General features: G+C 44.1%; 1 protein-coding gene across 1 annotated transcript in view; it reads left to right on the top strand.

Annotated features, from left to right (window-relative positions):
• Positions 1 to 27,897, top strand: part of PTEN (phosphatase and tensin homolog) — a 46,781-nt gene that overhangs the window by 11,912 nt on the left and 6,972 nt on the right. The window contains exons 2-7 of the mRNA XM_017832689.1: positions 3,190 to 3,274; positions 7,571 to 7,615; positions 12,091 to 12,134; positions 15,256 to 15,494; positions 20,703 to 20,844; positions 23,368 to 23,534. Of these exons, the coding sequence (XP_017688178.1) occupies positions 3,190 to 3,274; positions 7,571 to 7,615; positions 12,091 to 12,134; positions 15,256 to 15,494; positions 20,703 to 20,844; positions 23,368 to 23,534 (722 nt within the window). The remainder of the gene's footprint in view (positions 1 to 3,189; positions 3,275 to 7,570; positions 7,616 to 12,090; positions 12,135 to 15,255; positions 15,495 to 20,702; positions 20,845 to 23,367; positions 23,535 to 27,897) is intronic.

Here is a 27,897-nt window from a genome sequence, read left to right as displayed (position 1 = left end):
ATATTCTGTCTTGAGCACATATTGAAAAGACATAAAGTTATCTTGCCCAGCAATAGGAATGCATTTTGTCATGGCTGTTCCTTGCTTTCCTTGGGCGCAGAGGAAGCCTGGTGCCATGAAAGGGTGTCACTGGCTGGCAGGGCCGTGTCCTTTAGCACACAGGGGTGAGTCAGCAGTGGCGTGTGAACTGCATTCCTGCCTAATACTTTGAGATAATCACTGAGGTACTTCAGGACGATTATATTTAGGTGGTGGAGAGAGATTGCCTCGCCTGTTTTTAAAAAAAAAACCCCAATCATATTTTTCTAAAATAACCCCCCCCTCCTCAGTGGGCTTGCTGTTGGATGTTTGGTTTTGAGAAGCCCCTGAGTTCTTGTGCTCTCAGGTTGCCAAGCAAGCCCCAGAGCACACAAAATGCTTTTAGTGAATCAGCATCACAGACTCACAGAATAGCTGGGGTTGGAAGGCACTTCTGAAGATCATCCAGTCCAACCCCCTGCCCAGGCAGGGTCTCCCAGAGCAGGTGACACAGGAACATGTCCAGGTGGGTTTGGAATGTCTCCAGAGAGGGAGACTCCACAGCTTCCCTGGGCAGTTGTTCCAGTGCTCTGCCACTCTTCATGGAAAGCTCTTCTTCATGTCGAGGTGGCCTCAGTAAATAGATCTTATATTTTCCCCCCACCCTGCCCCTTTTGAAGTATTTTTCCATTTTTTTTTTCTTTACTGGGATATCGTGGAACACCTTTTGCAATACCCACTCTGCACTTAAAAAATAATTGTGATGATCCTGGTATAGTTTAAGAGACCTTAAAGCTCAGCCAGTCCCACCCCCTGCCATGGGCAGGGACACCTTCCACCAGCCCAGGTTGCTCCAAGCCCCGTCCAGCCTGGCTTTGGACACTCCCAGGGATAGGGCATGGCTAAGCTTAAGCATTCCTAGTGATTCCTAGTGGTGATCAGTCAAAGGTTGGATGATCTTAGAGGTCTTTTCCAGCCTAATTGATTCTGTGATTTAATTCTGCCCCTCTTTAAAAGCAGAAATGCCTGTGAGCTGTGCTTGTGCCCTTGAGCCTGGGAGGGGAGAGAGGTCACAGGAGAGGCAGGATCCAAGCGGGAATTGTGCTTTCCAAAAGCCGGAGCCCGCCCCGGTTATTTTGGAACTTTTTATCTCCCTCTGCCTGCATGTTTTGAAGCTTTGGTGTTTGGACAAGTCTGGGAACCTGCTGACTGGAAAGGCTGCTGAGATGTTCTCTTCCCTTTGCTTGGGGTGTCTGCTTCGCTTCCATCTTGCACCAGCTGGGAATCCTGGAAAGTATCTCATGGCTCAGCCTCTGGGAGAGGAAAAACATCTGAGCATATACCACAGGCTGCAATGCCTGAAAAAACCCTGGAGTAAAGCTCACAAACCAAAATCTGAGCAAGTTGCAGCGTAATTTGGTGAAGTTTGGGCATCTGTCTCACGGGTGATACTCAGCTGAAACTGGGGTTTGATGTGGTGTGTCAAAATGAATTGATTTTACCCCTGGTTTTTTTATTTTACCCTGGAAGGAGTGCTCGTGTTCCACAAAGAAGTGCTGTGGAAAGCAACCTAATATATTGGATTATTTTGCTGTGGTAATTTATATGGCCCTGCTGCTCAGGGTGGGACCCAAAAGGAGGTGCTTTGCAGGAGAAATGCTGGGAGCAGGGAGAAATCACGTTGAAATCAAGGAGGAGGGAGTGGTGTGTGTAGCTGAAAGCCCGATAATTCATTGTTAGCACAATACAGAACCAATTTCTTCTTCTTATGGCAAGGAGGAACTGATAAAATAGTGAAGATACTGCTAATTATATAGCACCTTTTGTTAATTAAGGAGGTGTGAACTGCTTGAGGAGTAAAGTACCATCAGAGTGGTGTTCAAAGTTTGTTATTTGAAGTTATCACAAGCTCTAATTTAAGCAATTTAATGTTTAGGGGTTTTTTTTTCCTCCAGTGTAAGTGTTTTTTTAGGGTTTGAGCAAGTACAGAATAAACTGGAAACCAGCCATGAGCCCCTTTCAGCGTCTGTATTTAAGGCAGCTACAAATATTTATTTCATTTACTCAAAAGCTTTCCTATTTTTCTCATTGTCTGCACAAATCATCTGTTGAATGGCCCGAGCAGACCAATGTCTATTAATACTTGGATTACAACACAGTAAATGCTAATTCTTTTTTTTTTTTTTTCTGAGAGTACAAAACATTATTTCCGTGTATTCAGCTCGTAATGTTTTTCTGGAGTCTTGCAGTTAACGGTGTAAATGCAGAACTTGGTCTGTGCTGCTCTGCTGTGAGGGCTTGAGCTTGTGGGAATTCTGCAAGGGTGGAGTAAAGGAGTTTGTGTCCTACTTCAGGCTTTGCTTTGTGGACAACTAACTGGCATTTTAATATCTTGGAAGCTGCTGCAGTGTCTTCCATCCTGATGTTCCTGCTCTTTGCAGCTTTGGGATATTTTGACCATAAAAATGCTTCTTGAAAGGGTGGGATAATTTAGGTTAAAAGGGCCCTTTGGAAACCCTTCAGCCCCCTTGTTTAAAGCAGGGCCAACTTCAAACATATCATGCTTTGTTCTTGCTCCTTCTAAAATTAGTTTGAGGAGGAGTATGTTAATGCAGCAGGGTATGGGCTGTTCGAGCTGCTGCTTTCATTTCTGGTTTGATTTGCAGTGAAGCTTCTTCACTACATTATCATTTCTAATAACGTTTTAAACTTGGGAGTGCTTTCTTTATTGGAGTTATGTTAAAAAAAAATAAAAATCCATGTATCATTTCACCACCAGAAAAATAAATACCAGTAATTCTCTAGCAATTTGCTGTGAATTCTTTAGAGATGTAAACTTAGAGTTTTCTTATTTGCCCTTTTTCCTTAGCACTGATTTGTTTGGGCTAAGAGGTCCTTTGCCTAAATTCTTTTATCCCAGGTTGCTTTTGGCAAGTGAATTGCAGGTAGTTCAGAATAAGAAATGAGGGTATTTTTTCAGAAGTGGGTAATTGTTGGGGTTTTTTTGATAAACAAGATACATAATCCTTTTCACATTCCCATCTGTTGTGTGGAGTTGGTTGGAGTTGTTGCTTTGACTTGGATACAGTAAAACATTGGATTGATGTCCATTTAATGCTACTGCAGACATTTCACTTGCTTTACAAATATCTCCTTAACTTGCATATCCAGATATTTATCCAAACATAATTGCTATGGGCTTTCCTGCAGAGAGGCTTGAAGGAGTGTACAGGAACAACATTGATGATGTAGTAAGGTAAGGCTTTGTTTTTCTTTTCCTTAACTTATGAAGCTGGAATATTCTTTTCTGTACTTATTTGTGTTCTGCTAAGGAAAGGATGTGTGTTCTGACTCGTAGAAATGGCAAGGTTTTTGCATCTTGTCAATGTTGCCTTATTAGTTTTCCTGGAAAATGTTGGAAACAAAGAAAATGGTCAGGCTGCTCCTGTGGGTTGATCTCAGATGCATATAATCTGCTTTTTTAAGGTGAAAATTCACTTCAGTGAGTTGTGTTGGAGTAAAAAGGAGGTTCTTTGCTTTTAGCAAGACGTGGGTCCATCACATTTCAGGATATGTTTGCCCTTACCCTTTCTTCAGTCGTTAATAAAGTTCTTCATAAGTTAATTTTGAGTCAAAGTAGTAAATGTAGGTGACTTTATCTAAAGGCCTTTACTTTGGGTTGTATTCAATAATCATGGATGAGGAGAAAAATCATCTAAAATTCATTATTGCTGCTAAAAAGCCCTCCAGGTTGTCGTTTTTATCATCAAATAAAGTCATTTGCTGTGAATTGCTGGCTGCAGCTGCAGGAGAGGTGCAGAGTGTTTTGGGAGCATCCTTCTAATTCTTTAGTCATCAGCACCCAACCTGGAGAGTGCAGTGTGAGAGGCTGCATTAAAAACTAAATACTTGGGAGAAGCTGCCAAAAGTCTGTGTGTTTGGGATCCTAGGCTGTGGTTTTTTGAAGCCATGTGTGATGCTCTAGAGATCATTTGAGGTCATGAGCTCAGTAGCTCCAGGAGAGACATGAAGTTTGGGTTGGGGGTAGTGCAGGAGGGTTTGCAGTGCAGTCAGAAGGAGGGGTGTCCGGGCAGGAAGGTGCTGCTCCCAGGTTTGAGAGTTTCTCCTGATTGTGCAAAGGGTTTGTCGCTCCCACACAACATCCTTGGCTCTGAACTGGAGAGACATGAATTTGCTGGATGGACCACTGAGTGGGTGAAGGATTGGCTGGGTGGCTGCACACACAGAGCTGTGGTTGAGGGTTCAGTGTCCACATGGAGAGCAGTGAGGAATGGGCTGATCCCACAGCATGGGCAGCAGGGGAGGGGGGAATTCTGTCCCCCTGCTCCATTCTGACGGGACCCCACCTGGAATGCCATGCACAGTTCTGGTGCCCCCAACACACAAAGGACTTGGAGCAAGTCTGGAGGAGGCCACAAAGTTGCTGAGGGGACTGGAGCACCTCCCCTGTAGAGACAGGCTGGGAGAGCTGGGAATGATCAGCTTGGAGAGGAGAAGGTTGTGTGGAGACCTCACAGCACCTTCCAGGGTCTGAAGGGGCTGTTCATCAGGAACTGGAGTGACAGAACAAGGGGGGAATGGGTTCAGATTGACACAGGGCAGGGTTAGATGGGATACTGGGAAGAAATTGTTCCCTGTGAGGGTGGTGAGGCCCTGCACAGGTTGCCCAGAAAAGCTGTGGCTGCCCCTGGATCCCTGGAAGTGTCCAAGGCCAGACTGGACAAGGCTTGGAGCAACCTTGGGTAGTGGAAGGTGTCCTGCCCTGCAGGGAGTGGAACTGGATGCTCTTTAAAGTCTCTTCCAAATCAAACCATTCTGGACTTCCATAATCATGGACAGGTAGAATTAGCTCTGCTTGGTTTCACAGGTGACTGTTTGCATCCAGGTTAACCAAGAGCTGAGTTGAGAGCCAGTTGAGCTCCTCAGTTCCCACACTGGAAGGAATCGTAGCCCTCACCTGGGCAGCAGTGGTCCTAAGGCAGTGGCTTCCCTGCACAGCTGCAGTGAGCTGGGCTCAGGGGGGTTGGTTTTGCATGTCCAGCTGTCATGACAAAGCTCCCCATCCACAGACAGCACTGAGAACATCAGAGGCCAGACCTGGCCAGGCTTGTGGAAGCCGCTGCGTTCTCTGAGGCAACAGGGAGGTGTCATCGCTTTTCCAGAGCTGGTCGTGTCAGGGAGGTCCAGTAGCAAGCTGGAAATACTCATGCAGTGTGTGTGCATGTGTGTCTCTGCTGGGATTGTTAACAGAGGTGTGGAGTTGTGTTCTACAATCGTATGGTTGCACACAAGAAAAGGTTTCCCAAAGAGGTTGTGGGCTCCCCATCCCTGGAAGTGTCCAAGGCCAGGTTGGACAGAGCTTGGAGCAACCTGGGCTAGTGGAAGATGTCCCTGCCTATGGCAGGGGGGTGGAACTGGGTGGTCTTAAGGTCCTTCCCAACCCATAAAACACAGCCTCTGTAGCCAGCTTTCACTGCCAGCAGTCAGAGCCACGTTTTCGTGAAGCTGGTGGGGGCTTTGCATCTGCTGAGTGAAATATCTGTTCCCTGAGGGGCTCCATCTTTGGGAATTGTGGGATAGGGGCAAAGGGTGCATTTAAAATAAATCCTAGAATGGTTTGGCTGGGAAGGGACCTTAAAGCTCATCTTGTTCCAACCCCCTGCCATGGGCAGGGACACCTTCCACTAGCCCAGGTTGCTCCAAGCCCCGTCCAACTTGGCCTTGGACACTGCCAGGGATGGGGAGTCCAAAAAAACCTCTCTGGACAACTCATACCAGGCCCTCACCAGCCTCACAAGGAAGAATTTCCTCCTAATATCTGACATGGGAATAATCCAAATAAATAACAATAGGCAGCAGTCTTTGAAGGCCCTCTTTTATTCCCAGCATTGATTTCAGTTGCTTCTGGATGAAGGGAAATACATTTTATTGAGTACGTAGGTATGTGTAAAATAGACTTTTGAAAGAGAATGCCTGTCTAATTATTAAGCTGTCCATAAACATTCTGATCAAAAGGAGCAGTGATCACCTAAAAGCATAATCAACCAAATTAAGATAAGGAGAGATGTAAATTAAGTGGCTGTAGGGAACTGGATGCTGAGGTAGTGATGTGTTTGTTGCCTCCTATTTTTAAACCAGAATAAAATGTGATCATGCAGCGTTTTCCACGTTGCACTCCTCATCTGCTCCGGAATTATTTTTCCAAGAGCTTTTTATGAGAAATTCAACGTTCTTGAGCCCTGGAGCAATTGGCATCGAGCCAGGATCCACCAGTGGGCTTTTTCTGACTATCCTGACAAATTCCAGGCTAATACTGCATGAGAAGTACGACCTGGACTGCTGGCAGTGTCACTTTGAGAGGTTTTGGATGGAATTTTTTCCTTATAAAAATGACTTCTCCTCCTCTCTGTGGATATTACTGGCAGAAGCGGAGTCAGCTCTTCTCGCTCTCGGGTGTGTGTGAAACAAGCAGGAATATCTCCCGAAAACAGCTCTCCATGTCCACCATCTTCCTCGGGCTCTCCGAGTCTGCCAGGGGGAACCAGCGGGAGTCCTGGAATATGTTTTCCTGGTGAAATTGGAATCTCCCCCGCGACGCGGCGCGAGGAGCGTTCACATCTGTTCCTGTTTTAACGCCCGGGTTTAACCACGGACTTCTTCTGGGTTCTTCTGGAATATTATGACTGATAACCAGAGCTTGTTTTTGCTTGAGCTTTCCAGGATTTTAGCAGCTAGTGTTTCTTTTCAATTTGAACAGCATGTTCTGTCATGGCTAATTAAATTCCTCCTGGCTGATGTGCAGATACACACTGTTGATGATGTTAAGTGTAAACATTTGTATGTTATTCCTTCTTGCACATTGCCAGGTGACACATCATATATAATCATGGCAATTTTGATGAATCATGTTTGCAGTTTGGCTTGCCGAGGCTCGTATGGGAAGTTGGTGGGGTTTTTTTTGGTTTTTTTTTTGTTCCAAAGTGAGCTTGGAAATGAAAGGAGTGCGAAAAAGTGATCTCCCTCCTTCCTTTCAGAACCCACAATATCACCGGGGACAGACTTTGGTGGCAAATAATGGCCATTTAAAAGGGGATTAAAAGGAACGGCTCAGGCTGCAATTCGAACACAAAAGTTACTTTAACTGCTCTTTTTCATCGTGGCACTAAAAATATTTTGCATAGATGATGAAATGGGAAGTGTTTACAGATCCCTGGTGTGATCAGTGCTTTCTGCTTTTCAAAATAACCAACCCTTCCTCAGCTTAACACAATGATCTGCAGCTATTTCAGGGGTTAGAAAACCAGTCCATACAGTAAATATTTCGATTGCAGGCCAGATCTTGGTTTTCTGAGTTGCAATAATCATTTTATCCATGTTGCTGGATTATTTGGATGAGTGAGGCTTTGAGGCACTGCAGGGAATGCAGAGCTGCACATGCTGGGTGGTGCTTTGAGGATGCTGCAAATTAAGGTCAACATTATTGCAATGTATATTAATACATGTTTTGTTTTTTCTTTCCTTCCTATTTAAGGTTTTTGGATTCAAAGCATAAAAACCATTACAAGATATACAATCTGTAAGTATGCTCTTAGAGATGCATTTTCCCAAAATAATGACTTCTAAAAATAGCTTTGTGGGGGGGAGTGCAAATGGCTTCTTGTTGCTGTCCCGAAGCGGAGCCGGGGATGTTTTGCACATTTCTTAAAACAATTAAGGCTGATTGAGAGCACTGGTACTTCATTTAGAGGAGCTGAGCGAGGTTAAATGAAATGCTGGGGTGTATTCACATTACTTGAACGCTTTTAAATGACTTGGCACCCAGCCCATCTGGAGCTTGTACCATGTGATTAAAAAGTGAAAAGTAATTCACAGCAGGCTTTCTGTTCATGTATTAATGTCCAATTGCCAAATGACTATTTTCCTGGGTTTTTTTTCCTCTGGTTTTGAGTTGGTTGGTTTTTTTAATCCAACTACATTGGTACCGTGGCTCTGTTTGCTTCCTCACTCCTCTTGTCTGTCCCTATTTATTACTTTAAAAAAGCTGTTGGAGCGATGGGTGATGGTTTCTCACTTCTCTAAGTGCAATGTTTTTCCTCTGAAAATTTAGTTATGCAGAAAGCTGTTATTGTTGCTGTTCCCTGATCAAATTTATATGTTAGCTTAGGCTAATTTCATTTGTATAAATGATTTGGTGATGTCAGCTGCCGTTGAAAAGTAGGTCGTGGTTTTCCTACCCCTCATCTTTTTCCTAGAAATCTAAGTTGAAGATTGATTCTCTGAAGTGCTACAGTTTTATTTTTATTTTTTTAATGAATATGTTTCCAAATATCTGCAATTAATGGAAAAAATTACTGCAGTCTGGAAATCCAAGCAATGCATGACACTGTAATCTGTCAGTCATTAAAAATAAGAATTTAAAAACGAGGATTTAAATCTGCCTCTAAGTTAGCTGAAGGATTATGCATCAAGTAGCTCTGTTTCCTGATGTTGGGGAGAAGTGACAGTAGAAACTGAGAAACTGTATTCTGATTTTGAAGTTTTCTGGAGGGTAGGATGGGACAGAAAATATATGGACATAAAATATAGTCAGTGGCTATCTTTCATACAGTTTAGGAGCAAAATTGTATTTTTCAGCTTAGAAGCCCTCCAGAATGTTATCCCATGAATAAATGGATACAATTTCTGGGAGGAGGTTGCTGTGTGTAAACCAGGCTTGGTCAGAAAGTAGGATTTTAGTAAGCCTGATGTGCATCTTAGCAAGTCGCTCCTCGGGGAGGTGGTGCCTGAAAAGTTTCCACTTGGTCTGCCAGCAACCTCATTTTACTTAAAAAAAAAAAAAAAAGTGAAAAAGAGCAAAACCCAGCCCCCCAGCCCTACACAGGAACAGCTTTAAAGTTTGTAAGTGAGAAGAGCTGTGATGAGACAAATGCATTTGACATTTACGTTGCTGGGACGTGTGTTTTCAGCTGTGAAAAGGACTTGTCCAGGTGTGCCAAAGGCTTTTGTTTGCAAGTTCTTCGTGTAAAAATGGATTTCCCTCTTGCTGACCTTGAAAACAAATAAAGCTTCCTAAAATTACTCGCCCTCAGATGAAAACTTTTGGAGGGTAAAACATCCTGTTAAAGTGTGAGGGGGTTTTTTCTTCCCCAAGACGTGGATCAATTGCAAATGAAGATTTAAGTGATTTACTTGGAAAGTGGAGCTTTTAAACTGTGCATCCACGTGTGGAGAGGCCAGATTATCTCTTGGATCCTTTTGCAGGCAAGGTTTATACACATAAAATGCCATCAGGTGACTTGTTACAGTGTTTGGTCAGGAGATGGGAAGGAATTGCATCCATCAGGTCTTCCAGAGAACTTCATCTCTTCAGATGGAGCTGTAAATAATCACCTATTGTCTGTGTTTCAAAGAAGGAGGTGGGAGTTCAGAGGAGCTACATGATTATAGTCAGAATTATTTCAAACTGTCACGGGGTTTGAGTTCCCTTAAGGTGGCTGTTCTATGAAGTTTGATTTAAAAGGATTTAGAGGTTTTTCTGAAATTATATCAGTTATGCTGCATCCTCACATCTTGGCTTTTTAGCTGCTTGAGCAGGTTCATTTTGCTCCTTGTTTGTGTGGGTTCTCTCCTGTGTTCCTTTAACCCTTTGCTTTCTCAGTATTCTTCTTTATTTATATTCATCCCCTTTCACTTCACGTGCTGCCAGATCGTTACCTCCCCTTCTGGAATCCTCTCCATCTCCTCCAGGGTATTTCCTACAGGCAGATGGTTGAAGGAAGGAGCTGTGATGAACAATGTGGATTTTATGTGCATGTTTGTTGCTCTGGGGCAGAGGAAGCCTGAAGTCCTGTTGGCAGTGGGATCATGATTGATCAGGAAGGTGCCTGGCAGCCCTTTGGTGCTTTAAACTCCCTTTAATCCTAGGGAGGGTTATAAGACCTGTGCCAACCCACTCCTGACCCCCAAAATGCAAAGAAATATTCAGGTTTCATCTGGAGACCTGACTGTTACAGGTGTTTAAAAAAACACAAAACCAAAATGCTTTTGAAGTATTAAGCCCCTCCAGCACCCCCCAAAGTGTGTGTTGGTGGGATCTCTGCTGCAAATACACAGGATTTTGGTGCAGCTGTGCCTGGAACTCTGCATTCAGTTGTGTTCAGCTCCCAAAAGAGGGCATAGAGAGGGCCATGGCTGTGTTCTGTGCTCAGTTTCCATCCTTGGTATCAGCAAAACTATTTCTTATCCCTCATGGTATTTGACTTGATACTCTCTCAAACTTCAAATTTTGAAGGCTGCCTGTATGCGGATTAATTTTTTTGTGTGTGTTTGGAAGACTTTCATCTCTTCCTACCCGTTTGAACTGGGTGTTTCTTTAAAAGGAAGCAGGAAACCTTCTTGGATAAGATGCTTTGTGTTAACTGCTTTGCTTCCTAGCAGGCTCTGCTTCCAAAGTGCAGGTGCTGAATGGTGACTCCATCCTGGGGGAACATCCTGCATCCAACCTTTCTTCTCCAGGGGTTGAGTGCAGATAATGTTTTTGGGAGTCCCACCTACCTTCACCTGTGGCGGGTCACTTCTGACCCAGGGAAAGTGTCAGCAATGTAGTGGGAGCTGTAAAAGCTGCCAGAGTTCTCCCTAGATGAGGGTAGAGTCAAGAAGGCTCTGGAATGCTGAGAGAGGGAAGCACTGAGAGCACGTGTAACCCCAGTAGAGCTGCCTCTGTCTGGTGTGTGTCTCGTGGACAAAGCTCAGAGCAGCTCTGTGAGGCTCCTGTTACAGTCACAAGTAGGAGCCCAAAAGTTTACATGTCTGAAAGTGTCAAGTCAGCCCCATATGGCTCCAAAGGCTGCAGTCATAACAGACCTGGGGAGGAGAGATGAGTTCTTCCCAGTCCTGAAACTGGTGTGGGAATTGGAGTCCTGGGAAGAGCAGAGGTTGCAGTCAGAGCAGAAGATCTGCGTGTGCTTCACCTGCCGAAATGACTCCTGGCTGTTGTGTTTCAACTTGGGGTCCTGTTGGTTCATAGAATTACAGGATGGTTTGGGTTGGAAGGGACCTCAAATCTCTCCTCATTCCACCTCCTGCCATGGACAGGGACACCTTCCACTAGCCCAGGTTGCTTCCAAGCCCGGTCCAACCTGGCCTTGGCAGGATTCGAGTCAGGATTGTTCTTTTCCTTTCTGAACTGAACTTTCACTCCTGTCATTTGGCCTCAGCAGCTCCAAGGAACATTGCAAGGGCAGCCACTCTTGCCTTCTCTCCCTTTACCCCAACATCTGATCTGGGTTGTTCCCTTAGCATGTTCCATTTGGGCTGGTTTAGAGCCCAGCTGATGGAGTTGTGTCTGATCCCTGGTGTTTGTCACCCTGCAGGACAGCCCCAGGGTGGGTTGCTGCTCTTGCTTCAATGGGTCTCTTTGAGTGGTGAGAGGCACTGATGCAACTCCCAAGTCTTCAGAAATGTGCCATTTTCCTGTGTCTAGGGGGGAGAAACTGGCTGACTGGCATTTTAAGTTCACTTAAATTCAAGAAGCAATGCCAAGTGTGGTCTCTGTGAGAATATTTGGTGGAGCTTTCAGTTGTCTGTGGTGGTCCTGAAATGGCCTCGTGATCCCCATCACTCCTCTGTTGCTGTAGAGGCATCTTGACGTGTGTTTTGAGTTCAGGATCAATTGGATGAAGGTCACAGCTGTCTGCTCTTCATGTGTTTGGGAGCATAAAGCTGCTGGAGTGGCTGGAGCTGTTAATACCACAGGTTAAAAAGTAATTATATATTGCATTACTTGCGTGGATTGTGTCACATTGGTTAAACATACCAATGGACTACAGTTAGCAGAGGGTAAGTTTTGCCTTTCAGTAAAATAACTTGATATTTTAGTGAGCAGTTTTATATATCTGCAGCAAAGCAGTTTTTCTGTGTGTAACCTCTAGCTATAGTTTTAAATCCTAAAGGTGATGGGTGCACAGGATTTTCCCAGCTGTGTGTTCCAAGGTGTGACAGATGTTGGGAGTGCCTCAGAGACTTGAACTCTTGTCTGTTTTTCTTTTTCAGATGTGCTGAAAGACATTATGACACCGCCAAATTTAACTGCAGAGGTATGTTTTTACTGTTTGATATGTGTCCTCTTTAAACTTCAGTGAATGAAGGGCTAAAGGAGGAGCTGATGAATAGTCATGTAGGAGATCTGGGCACCAGGAATGATGTCAGATTGCTTTGAGTCATTGGAAAAACTTGCTGTGTTCTTGGTGCTTTCAAAAAATGTTCCTGACAGTTAAAGATCAGGACCTAATAAGAAATGTACTGTTGCAAAAATCTTTGCAGAAGGGGTTATAGAGAAGTTTCAGTTCAGTTCAGCAAGCAAACTTATTGTACAATTTACACTTGAAGCTTTGGAGGAGTCTGGTTCTTAGGAAGAATAAAAATGGAGAACACTTAAGCCACCGTCACTGTTCGTATAAAGCAGCTTTTTGAAGATCTGACATAACCCTCAGGTGCTTAAAAAAAAATTAATTCCTGTGTGGTACCTCTTAGAGATGAGCTGGGTTTGAGACACTTTGCAGAGCTACTAAAACCAGCAGGGAAACTTTCAGGAGGGCCTTTTGACCAGATCTTTGGTGAATGGATATTGATATGCCTGTTGTGTCAGTATTAACTCCCCAGGTAATGAATAAATACAGATTTACCTTCATTGTCTGGGCAGAGGAACTCTGGCCACAGTAGCAGAGCTGCCTGGGTAGATGAGGAGTTCTTTTGTCTGCACAATTGTAGGAGATGACCAAATTTTGACAGCGTGGGCTAATCCTACATCATAGCAAGAGCTCAACTTCTTTTTTTATTTTTTTTTAAATTATTATTATTTCAAACCATCCTTCTAGTTATAAAAGAGGGTTTTAGAATGTGACCAAAATATAATTGGCTGCTTTAACGTGTGAATATAGAAGGACCGAAATTGTCATGTTGAAGCCATCATCACTTCTGATTTGCTCTCACCGTGCTGAATGACATGTCCTGAAACCTCACTCCATATATAAAAGCCAGGAAAAAAAAGTATTTTAAGATGTGCTTGAGCAGTGCTTTGGGTGAGGAGAGAAAAGGCGTAAATGAAAAGGACGTGGTTCTAATATGGCCAGAACATATGTTTGCTTTAATTTATGCTTTTTGATAGGGAGGTGTCAGATCCCTTCACTGTCAATCCCAGCCCAAAGTGTTGTTTGCGACAGCACCTTTCACAGCTCCTCTGCACATGTAGCATTTTTTTTCTTTTCATCCCTGAATTAGTTAACCTTAGATAACCAAATTGGTGACTCAGGACTTCCCTTAGAAGAGGAACAACAGCTCTACTTTGAAATCCCCTGAAGTGAATTAATTGCAGAGGGAACTTCTTACTTGTACATTTAGCATGAAACACCAGAGTAGTTCATTATTCACCTTGGATGCTCTTGCATCAAATTAAACCCTAAAAAGCTCTTCATCTTCTTTGGGAATTTGCTTTCTGTCCCGGGTTTTGCAGTTCCCAGAGTACTTCTGTGCTGGAAATTACCTTCTGCTTTGCCACAGACTTTCCTTTTTTTTTTCCCCACTCCTTTATATGCTGTGGGATTGGAGAGAGTGATCAGGCTCATGCTCCAGTGTTAGGAATCAAAATCCACCGAGGACCTGCACCTTCTCAAGGACCAGCTCAAGGCTGGTGAATGTTTCCTTCCTCTTAATCCCCCCACAACATCACAGGGCACCCATTTCATCTTCAACTCATTCCACCTCTGAAGAAATTGCCATGAGGTTTGCCTTTGATCCCAGACCTTGGAGAGCACCTTCAGCATGCTGTGACTTCTTGGGATTTTTCAGGCTGTTCTTTCAGGACTGTTTTACTCCCCTTTCCATGGGAACCTTGCTGGCTGTAATTACAGTAGACTCAGAGTTGGATGGACAAATTTGCAGCGTTTTTGCAGCTTCTTTTCTTAGGGATTTCTAAGTAAATTCCTGCTTTCATTTACATCTGCAAAAAATGGCATCTCTGACTTCACATAAAACGATCGTTTGGGGAGTCTTTGGATCTTCCACGTGGGAGAATTTATTAGTTGTGTGTTCATGTTGGTGAACCTTCATTGTTTAGCAAAGATTATTCACTTTGTTGGGCTTCCCTATTTGGTCTTCTGGGAGAAGTGAATAAACTGTCCTTGTAGATCCTTGCAAAAGGCTTCAGCCTTGTGCTGCAGTCATTTAGCAGTTCCATAACTTCATCCCTCACTTCTGCTCTTTTAAGTCCTTGGGGATTCATCAAAAGGAGCCTTGTGTGTGTGACCAGAGAGTAGGGCTTACGAAACAAATGCAGACCCTTGCCAAAAAATGGAATGTATTCGTTTTTAGCCCAGAAAAGGAAATGGTGTTCCTAGCTGAGAATTTTTTCAGCAAACCAGAGTTGTGTTTATAAGATCCCAAGGCAGATTGAGAATTGGGGTGCACTTCATCAAGTGCCTTCTCCTGGTGAAACTAAAACATCCCTTGGAATTCTACTGGTCAGCCTGACATTGTCTGTCATGTGATTTGAAGTGGTCAAAGTTTGGGTGCTTCTCTCTGCTTATTTTTTGCTCTCTCGAGTTTCCTTTCGTTTCCGGCGTGAAATTCTTTCCATCTCCAGATGGAACAAAGTGTGTGTGTGTGAATACACCCATGTGAGAAAGGAGGACTGTTTATATGGGATTTCTCTTTTGATTACCATTATTTTTTTAAATATGGAAATGGCAGGTTTTTGTTTCAAAGCACCTTTGAGAGTTTGTTCCCAATGCAGACCCAACTGTGCTCAGTTATTTTTCAGCAAAATTCCTGTTGCCTGCCCAGTGACTGAGGTCTGGCCCTATTCTCTCTCAGCAGGTAGTTTAATTATTGCTGGAGTAATGGGTTTCCACAAGGCTATTCTTTGTGCCAGCACGCTCTGAAATTCTAGAAGATTCCTGTTGCAGAGCCTGTGCCACTCTTTTCAATAGAGGTGTGAAATAGTTGCTTCATGGAGCAGGATTCTTATGGATTACTAGAGAAACGTCTGCAGTGCTTATAATATACTGACTAATATTAGAATAAAAAATAGATACCTATATGTAAATTGGGGGGAGGGGTTACTTAATAAGTTAATTTTTACATGTTTGTCACAGAGTTGCTCTGTCTGAGCTCGCTGCATTCCCCTTTGACATTCTGATGAATTCCTCCTTCTCCTTGCAGTTGCACAGTACCCTTTTGAAGACCATAACCCACCACAGCTGGAGCTCATCAAACCTTTTTGTGAAGACCTTGACCAGTGGCTGAGTGAAGATGACAATCATGTTGCAGCAATCCACTGTAAAGCTGGAAAGGGACGAACTGGTGTAATGATTTGTGCATATTTGTTGCATCGAGGCAAGTTTTTAAAGGCTCAAGAAGCCCTAGATTTCTATGGGGAAGTAAGGACCAGAGACAAGAAGGTGAGATACTCCCTGTTCTTCTGTTCCCCTCCCTGTAACTTGCTGCTTTTCCTCCTTGAGATCATTTTGATACTCCAACCCTTAAAGAAAAATACTTCCCATCAGTTGTGATATCTGGTTTGATTTAGCTTTAATGTTAGCAGATCAGTGCAGTTATAAATGAAAAAGCTTTCCTAAGCAGTAGCAGCAACTAGTCACAACACTAACACAGCCTGGTTTTTCCATCTCCTGTTCAAGAAGACCTGGACAGTCTATTCTAAATAGCTCTTTCAACAGAGTTCTGCTGTGTGTTACATCAGGTGGACAGTCCATGAGGGAACTTTCTCGTTCAGCATTTTTGCCCCAAATAAGAGGATTATTCCAGCTTGTTTTGCCTGAATGGATGAGCTGTTCATCTCCTCAGGTTCTTTTGACTTCTGTGGTGTTGTTTGGAGATGTGTAGGCATTACAGTTGAATATCCCTACTATAGGAATATACTGGCATGTTGTTGGATGCCCCTTTTCAATAGAAGGGTAGTTAAGGACTTTTCTGGCCTTGTTATCCCTCACTAATGGGAATTTAACCTCCTTATTTGAAATCTTCTCCAAAGATAATAAGTTGTGAATTGCAAGGTCACTTGAACAAGCTTCCCTGCTCATCTTTCATCATTTCCTTGAGTATGTTGGTTGAGCATCCCAAAGGGATCATCCCAGCAGGGCAGTTGTTCCATCTCCTCAAGTACAGAGCTCTCTCTGTTCCTGTAATGTTTGCACAAAGTCTTAATTTCACAGTGTGAAGACCTCTGAAAAGCAGAGCTTCATGTCTGAAGGCTCTTGAGAACAGAAGTGGCACGTGAGGAATTGTAGGATTTGGCTGTTAATTCACTGGAAGGAGCAAGTAGCTCCTTAGTTTGCTCCCTGGGCAAGGTGGAGCTGTTATTCCTTGGTCCGCTGAGTTGGTTGTGGTGTAACACCAGAGCAGAGGTGCTGTCAAGGTCTCCCATCAGAACTTTGAGGCTTTTGGTGACAGTCCATGCCTAGGGATGAGTGGTGTGAATAAACACAGTAGATTCCTCCTGCTGATGAGGGTTATCTCAAGAGCTGGATAAAGCAGCCTGAAAACCACAAAGCTGAAGAAATGCAGGGTAAAAAGGGTGTCGTGCCTCAGTTTCCCTCTTGGAAAAAAGGTTGTATTCCTGCACATCAGTGTAGTGGGATAAGGGCAGCTGGGTGTTCATCAGTACCCCAGTGATACCTTGGGCAACTTGGAGATAAGGGAACCTTAGTAAGCAGGAATAGTGAGAGCCTTGTTTAGCTTTACTCTAAATACTGTCTGTAACCAGCACTTTGTTTTGGTTTTGATGTCTCTACTGGAAGAGTTGATCTTTGCTCCCCCCCTCCTTCCCAGCTCCACTTGAGCATGGTTATCTTGATGTGGCCAGTGGGCAGCATTTGATTCACATAATCCTTCAAATAGTGTTTATAAACAGGTATTCCAGTGCAGGTTCTGGAAGCCTTTTCCTCCCTTGTGACCCATATTTCAGTGTTATATGTCAAGTGCTGCTCTCTGATTTGCTCTTTCACCACACCTTTATATAACTGACTTCCTGAATTCGAAGCAAATGAGGCATCAAAAGAGCTGTTTGCATCTAAGGATGAGCAAATGCCTCTTCTCTTTCTTTTTAGTTTATTTTTCCAGAGCAACCTATGTATGATGAAGGAAAACTGGCTTTAATCAGGCACCAAATTTTCTTGGTTTAAAGCAAGAACAAGGCACACACATTGCATGTAGCTGCTGAGAACAGCCCAGCTCAAATCACTGTTGCCATTAATGTTCATGGCAGAGTGATTCTTGGAGGGTTCAGTCGGTGCTGGCAGGAAGTGTGAGTCTGATTGCAGGAGGAAGTGTGACTAATTGGCCAAGGGAACGAGCTCTCAGACTTCTGGAACAGGCTTTTCCCAAGTGCCTGCTGGGAAAAGCAGCTTCAGGGAGGCCTTTGCACCATCCAGTGAGAGCTCTTGTAGGTGAGGCCGAGAGTTGTGCTGTCCTGGGGAATTAAGAGGTTGCAAAACTGAGTCTACAAAAAGACTGGGACCAAAACCTGCCGTGGGGGTTGTTTTTTATTGCCTGGATAAGCTGCCTCTTTTGACTTCTCTAACTCGTGTAGTGGGGGAAACTTTTTCAGAAGAAGGGAATGGTGAAGATTAGAAAGTATTGATTGCTGCTGCCTTGATGGGTTGTATGGTGAGGATTAGGCTTGGAAAGAAGCACAGTGTGGACAATGGACAGGTATCAGCTGGGAACAAGTGGGGCTGGAGCTGGAGATGATCCATTCAGGAGCATTGTTTGACTATTATATTGTTGTATTTTCAAGAATGACTCCTAAGAGCTTTCCTATGAGGAAAGGCTGAGAAAACTGGGATTGTTCAGCCTGGAGAAGAAAAGCTTCGGGGTGACTTAATTGTGACCTTCCAGGACCTGAAGGGAGCCTGCAAGAAACATGGAGAGAGGCTCATTGCAAGGCCTTGGAGTGACAGGACAAGGGGGAATGGGTTCAAACTGCCAGAGGGAAGGGTTAGGTGGGATATTGGGAAGAAATCCTTCCCTGTGAGGGTGGGGAGGCCCTGGCACAGGTTGCCCAGAGAAGCTGTGCCTGCCTCATCCCTGGAAGTGTCCAAGGCCAGGTTGAACGGGGCTTGGAACAACCTGGGCTAGTGGGAGGTGTCCCTGCCCATGGCAGGGGGTGGAACTGGATGATCTTTAAGGTCCCTTCCAAGCCAAAGCACTCTGTGATTCTGTGGCAGTGGTATAACTGAACAGGAAATGCACACCAATTCTTTTGTGTGAGGAAGTCTCAGAATGACTCTGTGAGCAGGGCAGGGATCCCATGGCTGATGGCAGAGCTCAGCACTTGTGATTTCTGTTTGTTGGATGTGCTCAGGTGACAACCTCTGCTAAACCTCATGCCCCAAGCCCAGTGTGAGGCTGCAGCTTTACTCTCCCAGTAGAGCATGTTATTGAAGTGAATGTGGGAGTATTACTTCCAAAAATGTTTGTTCTTCATGATACTGCCTGTGCTACATTGAGAGCAGAACCAGGAGTAGCACCTGACAGTTTTTGAAGAATTAGAGAAGCTTATCTGACATCCATTTAAAAATGGTGGTGGTGATAGATGGGAAATACCAGCTTCTCAAGGAGAACATACTTGAACTACTTCCCTGTCCTTATTCTCCTGGAGTAAAAGTGAGCAGGGGTTGATTGTAACTCTTGTTATGAAAATGTTCTACTTGGAATTCAGACCTTTGGAAATGGAGAACTCTGAGTTTTGCTTCACTGTGCCTGGTTCTTGGGGTGTCTAACAGGAAAGGCTGTGTCTTCAGGGAGTAAATCTCTTTGGCTGGAGGGCTAAAACTGCCTTGTTGGACAAGAAGTGGATTTGCTTTGGGATTGACAAGAACTGTGAACGTGACTGTGCTCCCTTAGCTCTGGTCCCAGCCTTGGTTGTTCTGGTGGGGTGCTGGGGTTTCTGTGTAGGACACATCCTTCAGGACAGGAGGAAGCAGTGAGCAGAGAGGTTTGTCTTCTGACCTGCGTGGTTTTCTTCTGCTTGGCAGCGTTGGCAAACTCTGCTGCTCTGCTCTGAGCCTGGGCTGTGCTCAGAGCCCAGGAAAGCAAGGGTGAAAGCTCCCTTAAGAAGTGGGTGTGATAACTCCTGAGGACATCTGAGCCAAAACCACGGGCAATGTAGAAGGCTTAGGAAGGTCATTGTACAAGTGCTGCAGGGAAAGGTCTTTTGTGTAATCTAGAAGCAGCTGAAGTGATAAGGAGACATAATTATCAACATTTTTTTTTTTAATAATGGCAGGAAGTGACTATTTTCATGTGTGCAGAATAGAGATTTGCTAAATTGAAAGTACTCTGGCCACTCTAAGCTTATGGCTGCTGTGAGGTGAAGCAGGTGAAACTTAAGAGCTTGTAGAAATAGCTTGGGGTAGGTTTTGTGACCAAAATGCTCACAGACTCATGTATGAAAACCTTTTGCTTATTTTTGTTTATTGTAATCCCACCTAGTTTTAATCAGAAAATTTACTTACTGATGCCATTGTATGTAATACAGGTTATTATAAATGTAAGGAATTTTCTGGGAAATGAAATAATTTTTCATCTTTCTCACTTTTGCTTGAAAATATTAGCTGTAAGAGCTTTAAAACTGTTCCCTTACTCAAAGCTTTAAGATGATTGAAAATCAGTAATGAAAACATTTGTAGGTTGTATGCTCTCAATGCAAATATTTACTTTAGAGTTGTAACAACTGAAGTCTTTCATTGCACACTTTGGGCTGTAGGGTCTATTGTAATGAAACTTCCCGGCTTTTTTGGGGGAAAACATTTCAGAGGAACGTTAGAAGGCAGCATCTGTCTTGAGTACGGTGATATTAGTAAACATCAGAATCTTTTGACTTAAACTGCTGTCAAAATGTAATTCCTCTAGTGGTGCTTAAAAATTAGAGTATGTTCAAGGCACCTCCTGCTTAACACCTCACACTGCCCCCTCCAAAAAAAGCAGGAGCATGACCCTCAGGGTGTCTGCAGGGTTTGTTTTTAAGAGATGGGAAAAATCTGCATTCTTTGCCTCGTTACTGGAGGTGGATGTTGGGAGAGCACAGAATCATGGAATGGTTTGGGTTGGAAGGGACCTTGAAGCTCATTTAAGTTCCAGCCCCATCCAACCTTGCCTTGGACACTTGCAGGGATGGGGCAGCCACAGCTTCTCTGGGCAACCTGTGCCAGGGCCTCCCCACCCTCCCAGTGAAGGATTCCTTCCCAATATCCGGTCTAATCCCACTCTCTGGTCAGTGGGAAGCCATTCCCCCTTGTCCTGTCATCCCAGGCCCTTGTCAGTAGTCTCTCTCCATCTTTCCTGTCATCTCCCTTCAGATCCTGCAAGGCCACAGTTAGGTGACCTCAGAGCCTTCTCTTGTCCAGTCTGAACAATCCCAATTCTCCCAGCCTTTCCTCAGGGCAGAAGGGCTCCAGCCCTCTAGGATGTACTAAAGTTACTGGAAAACCAGTGCCCTGCTTGTTGCTGGAGACTGGTTGCTGATGATTTCCCTGTTCCTTGGTGGTTTCTTTGCCCTCAGGGGTATCTGAGGAGCGGGGCAGGAGCTCTCTCAGTGATGCTGATGAATGGTCAGGGTGGTTTCTGATGCTTGTTTTCCCTCTGTTTAGGGAGTGACAATTCCCAGTCAGAGACGCTACGTGTACTACTATAGCTACCTGTTAAAGAATCACCTGGATTACAGACCAGTGGCACTGCTGTTCCACAAGATGATGTTTGAAACAATTCCCATGTTCAGCAGCGGAACTTGCAGTAAGTACCCGGCCCCCGGTGGGAAACGTGGGCCTTGAGCGTGGTGATGGCGCCAAGAGCTGCACACCTCCGTGGAGAAGGTCACATTTACACCCCTCACCTTCCATAATCTGCTGGGTTAGTGTGGTCTGTCCGCTGGGATCCTCCCAGGTGTGGTAACTTGAGGTCTGGGAGGGACTCAGGATTGTTTTACTGCAGTTGAAACTGGGAAGTGTTTGATGGTTTGAAGATCAGTGATGCCATATACAGAGTCAGTTAGGTTGGAAAAGACCTCCAAGACCATGGAGTCCAACCTCTGACCCATCACCACCTTGTCAACCAGAGCAGAGCACCGAGTGCCACGTTCCTTGAACACGCCCAGGGATGGTGACCCCACCATCCAATATATTTATATTTCAATATTTGCTCCTTACTTTTATAAAAAGCCTCCTTTTTTTAAAATACAGCAACTCTTGGGAAACATGAATTGCTGCAAAACATTTGCTTAATGGTGTGTTGGCTTCAAATGCAACAACATCATTCTCCCCATGATGTTTAAAAAAATAAATGAATCAGTTCAACTGGGTAAATATCTAATTAACTCTGGAATAAACTTTTCTTTATGTGGAGGCTTCTAAAGCCTGGAATACACCTGTAAATGATTAACCTGATCTGCTGGTACACTGTGTTAGGGAGGAACAGCAGATTTCTTGAAGCTCTGTAATATAAATACAAACTCTGCTGTCCTGTGGGCTGCGTGACAAGGCAGTAACTGCCTAGTGCTGCGTGTTCATTTTTTTGGTGGTGGAAAAAAATCTTTCTGGTGGTTTTGCTATGGGGATTACAGCAATGTGTAATTAATTCCAGTGCCTCCTGTGGCTTTGATTAAAATGGGCCCTGTTAATATTGTTGTGAGACACTACCTGAACACGTAACACACAGAAGAAACAATCAAGCAACTTGTCAGGCTGGGCTGAGGAGGAGGAAGGGAGGAGCCTCTGCCAAAAAACCTCTGCCTCTAGGGGAGAGGTGTGGAGGTTACAGATTTCTGCAATTACCACTTATTTAATGTTTTGGATAAACTGTGCTGTACTTGCCAAATGAAGCTACAAGTCTGAATCACTCATGTGAGCATTGACTTGGGTGTCCATGGCAGGCTCTCGGTGTGCTGTTTTCATGGGATGAACAACAGATTTGCTAAGCACCTGAGAAGACAGATGAACTATCAACTTCAGCATCTTTGTCTGCTGCAATATTTTAAGTTTCTCTGGAGTTTTCAGTGATTTTTTCAGAACGTGAAACCCGTGGGCTGTGTTGTTTCTTTAGCTGCATTATCGACTGTGATGGGAGGAATTTTACATTGAACACAGTATCTTCAAATCTGACTTCCTGGTTATCATTCTGCTGTTCTAAAGTCACTGACCAAGAAGGGTTGTGCCTCTCAGGCAAAATGAAAGGATGACAGGGTTTCACAGCTCTGAGGATTTGAGGGAGATAAGGTGAGAGAGTTGGGGCTGTTTGAGCCTGGAGAAGAGAATACGGTGTGGAGACCTCACAGCACCTTCCAGGACCTGCAGGGAAGCCAGAGGAAGACTCTTATCAGGAACTGTGGTGATAGTACAAGGGAGAAGGGCTTGACACTGGCAGAGGGGAAACTTAGGTTGGAAATATGGATGAAATTCTTCCCTGGAAGGATGGGAGGCCCTGGCACAGGTTGCCCAGGGAAACTGTGGCTGCCCCTGGATCCCTGGAAGTGTCCAAGGCCAGGTTGGACGGGGCCTGGAGCAACCTGGGCTAGTGGAAGGTGTCCCTGCCCATGGCAGGGGGTGGAACGGGATGAGCTTTTAGGTCCCTTCCAGCCCAAACCATTCCGTGTCTCTCTGAGTCTGTACCAGTTTCACAGCTGGGCCGTTCAGCAGGATAATGTGGATGTGCTCCATAGGGATTCCCACAGCTCTGCAGGGGTGTCTGGCAGTTTCCAAAGAAACCTTGCTTGGACTGCACTAAAAGCCTCTGATAATGTCCCTGTTACCCCTGCAGATTTAATTTGGGAGTTCTGCTGTGGCACTTCTTTGGTGCTGGTGATACATACAAGACCAAGTCGGTGCTGGTTGGTTTTGTATCTTAATGTTCGATTCTATCCTTGGTTTTGTTTGTTTAACAGTTGTGTTTGTGTAAGAGTAGAAGTTTGTGCTGGCATGACCACCCACTCTACAATTGGAAGAAGAGATGAGGGAGAATAAAACCCCTCAGATCCATGTGATGTAGCGTGGGGAGGCAGCACACAAAGAACATCAAGTAGTTGTCACTTCTTACTATATTGAAAACAACTTCCTAGGAGCTCTGGTTGCCTGAAAGTATTGCCATGAAGGACAGAAATCTGTTGTTTGCAGTAGCCTCTAGAAAAGTTTGATGCCCTATGGTGCTTAACACTTAAAAGATATTTATTGAACTTTGAAAATATCATGATTCTGCTGCTAATATTGTGCTTTTTGACACTTTGGAGGCATTTCTTACAAAGTGACACTCTGTTTTGCCATGCAGATCCTCAGTTTGTGGTGTACCAGCTCAAGGTAAAGATATTCACCTCCCCTTCAGGACCCTCGAGACGTGAAGACAAGTACATGTACTTTGAATTCCCTCAACCTCTGCCCGTATGCGGTGATATCAAAGTGGAATTCTTCCACAAACAGAACAAGATGTTGAAAAAGGTTGGTTTCCTTGCTTTTTCTGGAAAATGGTGTCGAGCCTGATGCAGGGCTGGTACTCTGGTTCTTCTTCAAGGATGTGTAATCACAGTGTTTAGTTCTTTGATTCTTTAATCCTTAGAGTTTTCCCAAGGAGTGGATCCACCACAGAAGGAAAGCTGGGTGTTTGGAGAGCTGGTGAGATTAAGTACAAAGGTTGGGTAAAAATGATCCTGGATACGTATTGCAGTCGTTTGGGTAGTAGTGAGTAATCTAATTGAGGAAGAAACATTCTCAGCCTAAAAATAGACTTGCATACTGAGCAAGTTAACTCCAGCTGTTTTCTTCACTAAATTTTCCTAAGGTTTTGAGCAGGCACAGAAGATCCTGTCTGTGCTTTTGGCTGATTCCTACCCATCTGTCAGATGTAGTTGAATTTCTGAGATAATTAAGTTCCTACGCACTCGGTAAAAGTATCTCTGCAGTCTCTTCAACCACCTCTCTGTTCCTGGCTGCAGTGCCTCCACTTTAGAGAATTCACTCAGCCCTGAGGATTTTATCAGCTGTGGAAAGAAATTCATCTAGAACTTATTTTGAAACCAAGTTCTTAAAGCTGAATGGCTCCTCTCTGGGGTTCATTAGTTCTGGTGCTTGTGGTACTAGTTTGCATCTACCAGAGTGAAAGGTGAGGATTGAGACCATGTTGATTAAAGGCTGCCTTTGTACTTGCTGCTTAAAGTTCTTCATCAGTAGTTACTCATGGTTTAATGGAGGTTCTAAAACTTGAGAGCATCCAGTGAGTGAGTTCTGTATACAGGCAGGGCCTAAAAATAAGAAATCTTGGAGTGGATTGGGAGATAAAACACAAGTGATAAGTCTCTTAAAACTGAGCATGCAGGTTGTACCTACTAGCTGTGTGTAAATACACATGCACACTGTTTTGTGGGCTTGTTCAGGTACCAGGTGTTGTTAACAAGTTTAATCTGTGTGCTGATGTCTGCAAAAGTTTTGAAACTTTCTCAGTGGGACTGTTTTCTGTTTAATGAGGTGTTTTGTTTGGTCAGTGTAGCTGTATGCAATACAGTGTCTGTAAAACAAAGCTTTTGAAAAGTAGAAATTCTGCTTTCAAGTCAACATTAAGATTATTGGCATTTCAAACAGCAACACAGAGCAGCCACTTTTGGGAACAGAAGCACCCAGATTGGTACTGTGGGCTAGACATGAGGGATGCAGGGAGGAGATAATACAAAACCCAAACATCTGAGACAAGGCCCTGTTTTATCTGCACTCTGTCCTATCTGGACTGTGAATTTGCTGGGTTTTTACCATCTCCAGTAGCACATGGATTGCAAACAGGCATTATAGGGAGCATTGTGCTGCCCTGCCCACCCCAGAAATCCCAGTGTGCGGGTCAGCTGCTGGATCTGGGCCCTGTGGCCTCAGGAACACACTCCTGTGTTTGTTTTACCCCTGGAGAGAGCACTGAGATCCAGTGACAGCAGAAACTGGGGCTCCTGGTGAGCACACACCATTTCTGCAGTGTAAATTTGGTCTTCAAGAGCATGTAAAGCTTCAGAACCCCACAGCAGGAGTGTTACTGGGCCGAACTTTCATTTCAGTGTCAAAGACTGTGGTTTCATTTCTTAAGAGTCCCTTTGTAGTTTCTGAGGAGCTGGTTGATGTATTTTTTTTCTTTTTTGTGTATTCTTACCAAGCACCAGGACTGTTTGGGTTCTGTGGGTTACAGGTAATGCAGAGGTGGTCCTTTTCTCAGTGTTCTTGGCCTGTTAGGGCCAAGAAGTGGTGAAAGCTCTTCTTTTCACACCTGCAGACTTTTTTGAGATAGAAACCCTTCACCAGACAGTAAAGAATCCACCTTGACAATCTGTTGAACTGAGTATCTGATTGCCTCAACTTTCAGTACCAATGGAGGCTAGAAGGAAGTAGGTGTGAGATGTTCCCCAGTTCTGGTAAGATCACCTCTCTCAGCTCTGCTGGAAACACAGGCAGGAGCAGATCCTTCCACATGGTCCTTTGACAGCTTGTTACATGAAAAGGTGGGAACAGGGCAAAGGTGAATATTGGTGACAGAAAAACCTACCTTGGCTCAAAGTTGTACACATTTCTCTGTCCAAGTGTTTCACTTCTCTGCCTGTTCCTTTTCTAGATCAACTGACTGCACAGCTTTTACTCAAAACCCCCAAAGTGAGGGCCTTCCAGTGGGGAGACTTGTGTTCCAAAGCTCACCTCTCTGCAGGGATCACCTGATTCATGAGGAGCAGTATAATTAGGGATAACAGGATCTTATCTTCCAGAGGTTCTGGCTTAGTCACCAGGTTTATGAAAGGTGGAATTCCAAGTCTGTTGCCTGTCTCTGGTTCTTGTCCTTCCCATGTTTTCTGTTAGCCGATTTATGGGTAGCTGTGCAAGTCTTAAAAGACATCCCATATTTACCAGTCTGCATTTTAACTTTAATATAATAAAAAAACTAATAAGATCAATTAAAAGTGTTATTCCTGATCCATTCTGAGCCTCAGGCCGGGGAATGGCTGTGTCTCAGCCTCTGGAGAGAAAGAAAACTTTTGTGTCCTCCTGCTGGGCCTGGGTTGGTGTTTGACAACACTGACCTCAGCTGAAGTGCCCCAGATTCCCTCAGCACTACTTGCTTCCAAAGTTCTTAATCCTTTGGAGAGTAGCAGCATTACCTGCAGAGCTCTCTAGTTGGGAGGGTCCTCCTGAAGTTTGATCAAGCTCTTTTTGGATAAATTATTATGCAGAAACCAAATCAAACTGGAACAACCAAGGGACCTTAAGCACCTAGTGTTGCAGAGACAGTGTGAAACTTAAAACAGCCACATGTCCTGCCTTTTAATGGCAAAAGTTAATTTTGGTGGCTGTTGAGGGCTGATCTCAGCCAAAGGATTGTTGGTAAGGGGGTGACTGCTTTGGAAAAGTTTCCCTCTTTCAGCTCTTCCACAGTCTCTGCCACCTGGCATCAGTTAGGAAGTCCAGAGCTTTTGGTCTTTTCTTGTCTAATCAAGTTGTTTACTTTATTCTCAGACCATTTCTTCAGTGTGATGTAGCTACTTCCTTTCAAGAATGAAATGCATGCCCACATGAGAACAAAATGGCTTGGGGCTCCAGTACAATTATTGTGTATGAATTTCTGATGGATAGAATTTAGCAATCTGGGGGATTTTTTTTTGGAACATGGCTTTTTGTTGTCCTGCCTTGTAGCTTGACTGTTCTTCCATCTCAGACTGCTGCCATAGTCTCTCTAGGTTTGCTTCCATGTATCTATGCAGAGCCTTTTTTCTTCCAGTTATTGATGCTGACATGATAATTTTTAAGTATTTCAGAGTATCCTTAGATCACTTGGTTCAATGAGAATCTGTTTAAAAATAATACAGAAGATCTTCTAATCTTCCTGCCTCCAGAGCCTGGGGGTGAAGGAGACCTTTTTCAGGAGTCCTCCCAGTACAGATGAGAGGGAAATGCTGCTGTGGGTTTACTTTGTAGGAGTCAGTGGTGTTTTAGTGCCAGTCTCCAGCGTGGGCAGGGCTGACAGCATTGTTAGAGCAGTTGTGTTTCAGCTCTCCAGTCTGGAGATGAGAAGTTCTGCTTCATAGTTCAAGGAGATTTTTGGGCAGTTGCTGTTTGGCAAACACTGAAGAATGAACTCTGAAAATGTCAGAAGACTTGAACTGTTGATCTGAAAATGGTACAAGAAGTTCCCTCAGCCATGACTGTGGGAAGGCTGAGGCCAGCCTGGAACAGGCTAAAACAGGATCTCCATGTCTTGGACAGCATCTCCAAACCCCTTGGTTTGCTGCAGAGTGACGGGAAGGGCTTGTAGATCTCTCTGCAAAGTAAACTCTCAGGAGGAGATAGGAACTCCTAACTGATGGCTTAAATGATCTTGGGTTGGATCTCAGCCTGCAGTTAGAGGCAGGTCCCAGCTCTGGAGTGAAGAATGTTTTTCTGTCAGTGAGAGCTGAGAAGCTGCACGAGGTAGGAGTAGTCCTGTGTGTCACAATAGGGAGATTAAATCAGCTTTTTTTGGTAGATTTTATGGTACAGATTTGGTTATGGAAGAAGTACAGCTGCGATTTTTATTTTTTTTTAAGACAGATGTCTGTGATGTAACTGGAAGTGCAGCAAAACACATTGAAAAACAGTTTCCAATACTCTTTTTCAGAAGCCTATTCATTAAATTGTCTTATGTGAGCACTTGGTCTGCTATTTTGATTTGCTATATAAAGCCCAAATTCAGTTCATGCCTTGATTTTTAAAAATTTAAAAATTCCTATCTTTGGCCTATATTACATCATCTTTCTTCGTTGTCTTGCATGAATTATCTTGGAGTCTGATGCTTTAGCTGAATCCT

Source organism: Lepidothrix coronata, unplaced genomic scaffold, assembly GCF_001604755.1.
Source record: "Lepidothrix coronata isolate B3197 unplaced genomic scaffold, Lepidothrix_coronata-1.0 Scaffold204, whole genome shotgun sequence".
NCBI lineage: Eukaryota > Metazoa > Chordata > Aves > Passeriformes > Pipridae > Lepidothrix > Lepidothrix coronata.
Note: the sequence above shows the minus strand (reverse complement) of the source record. Positions and strands in the feature narration are given on the sequence as shown.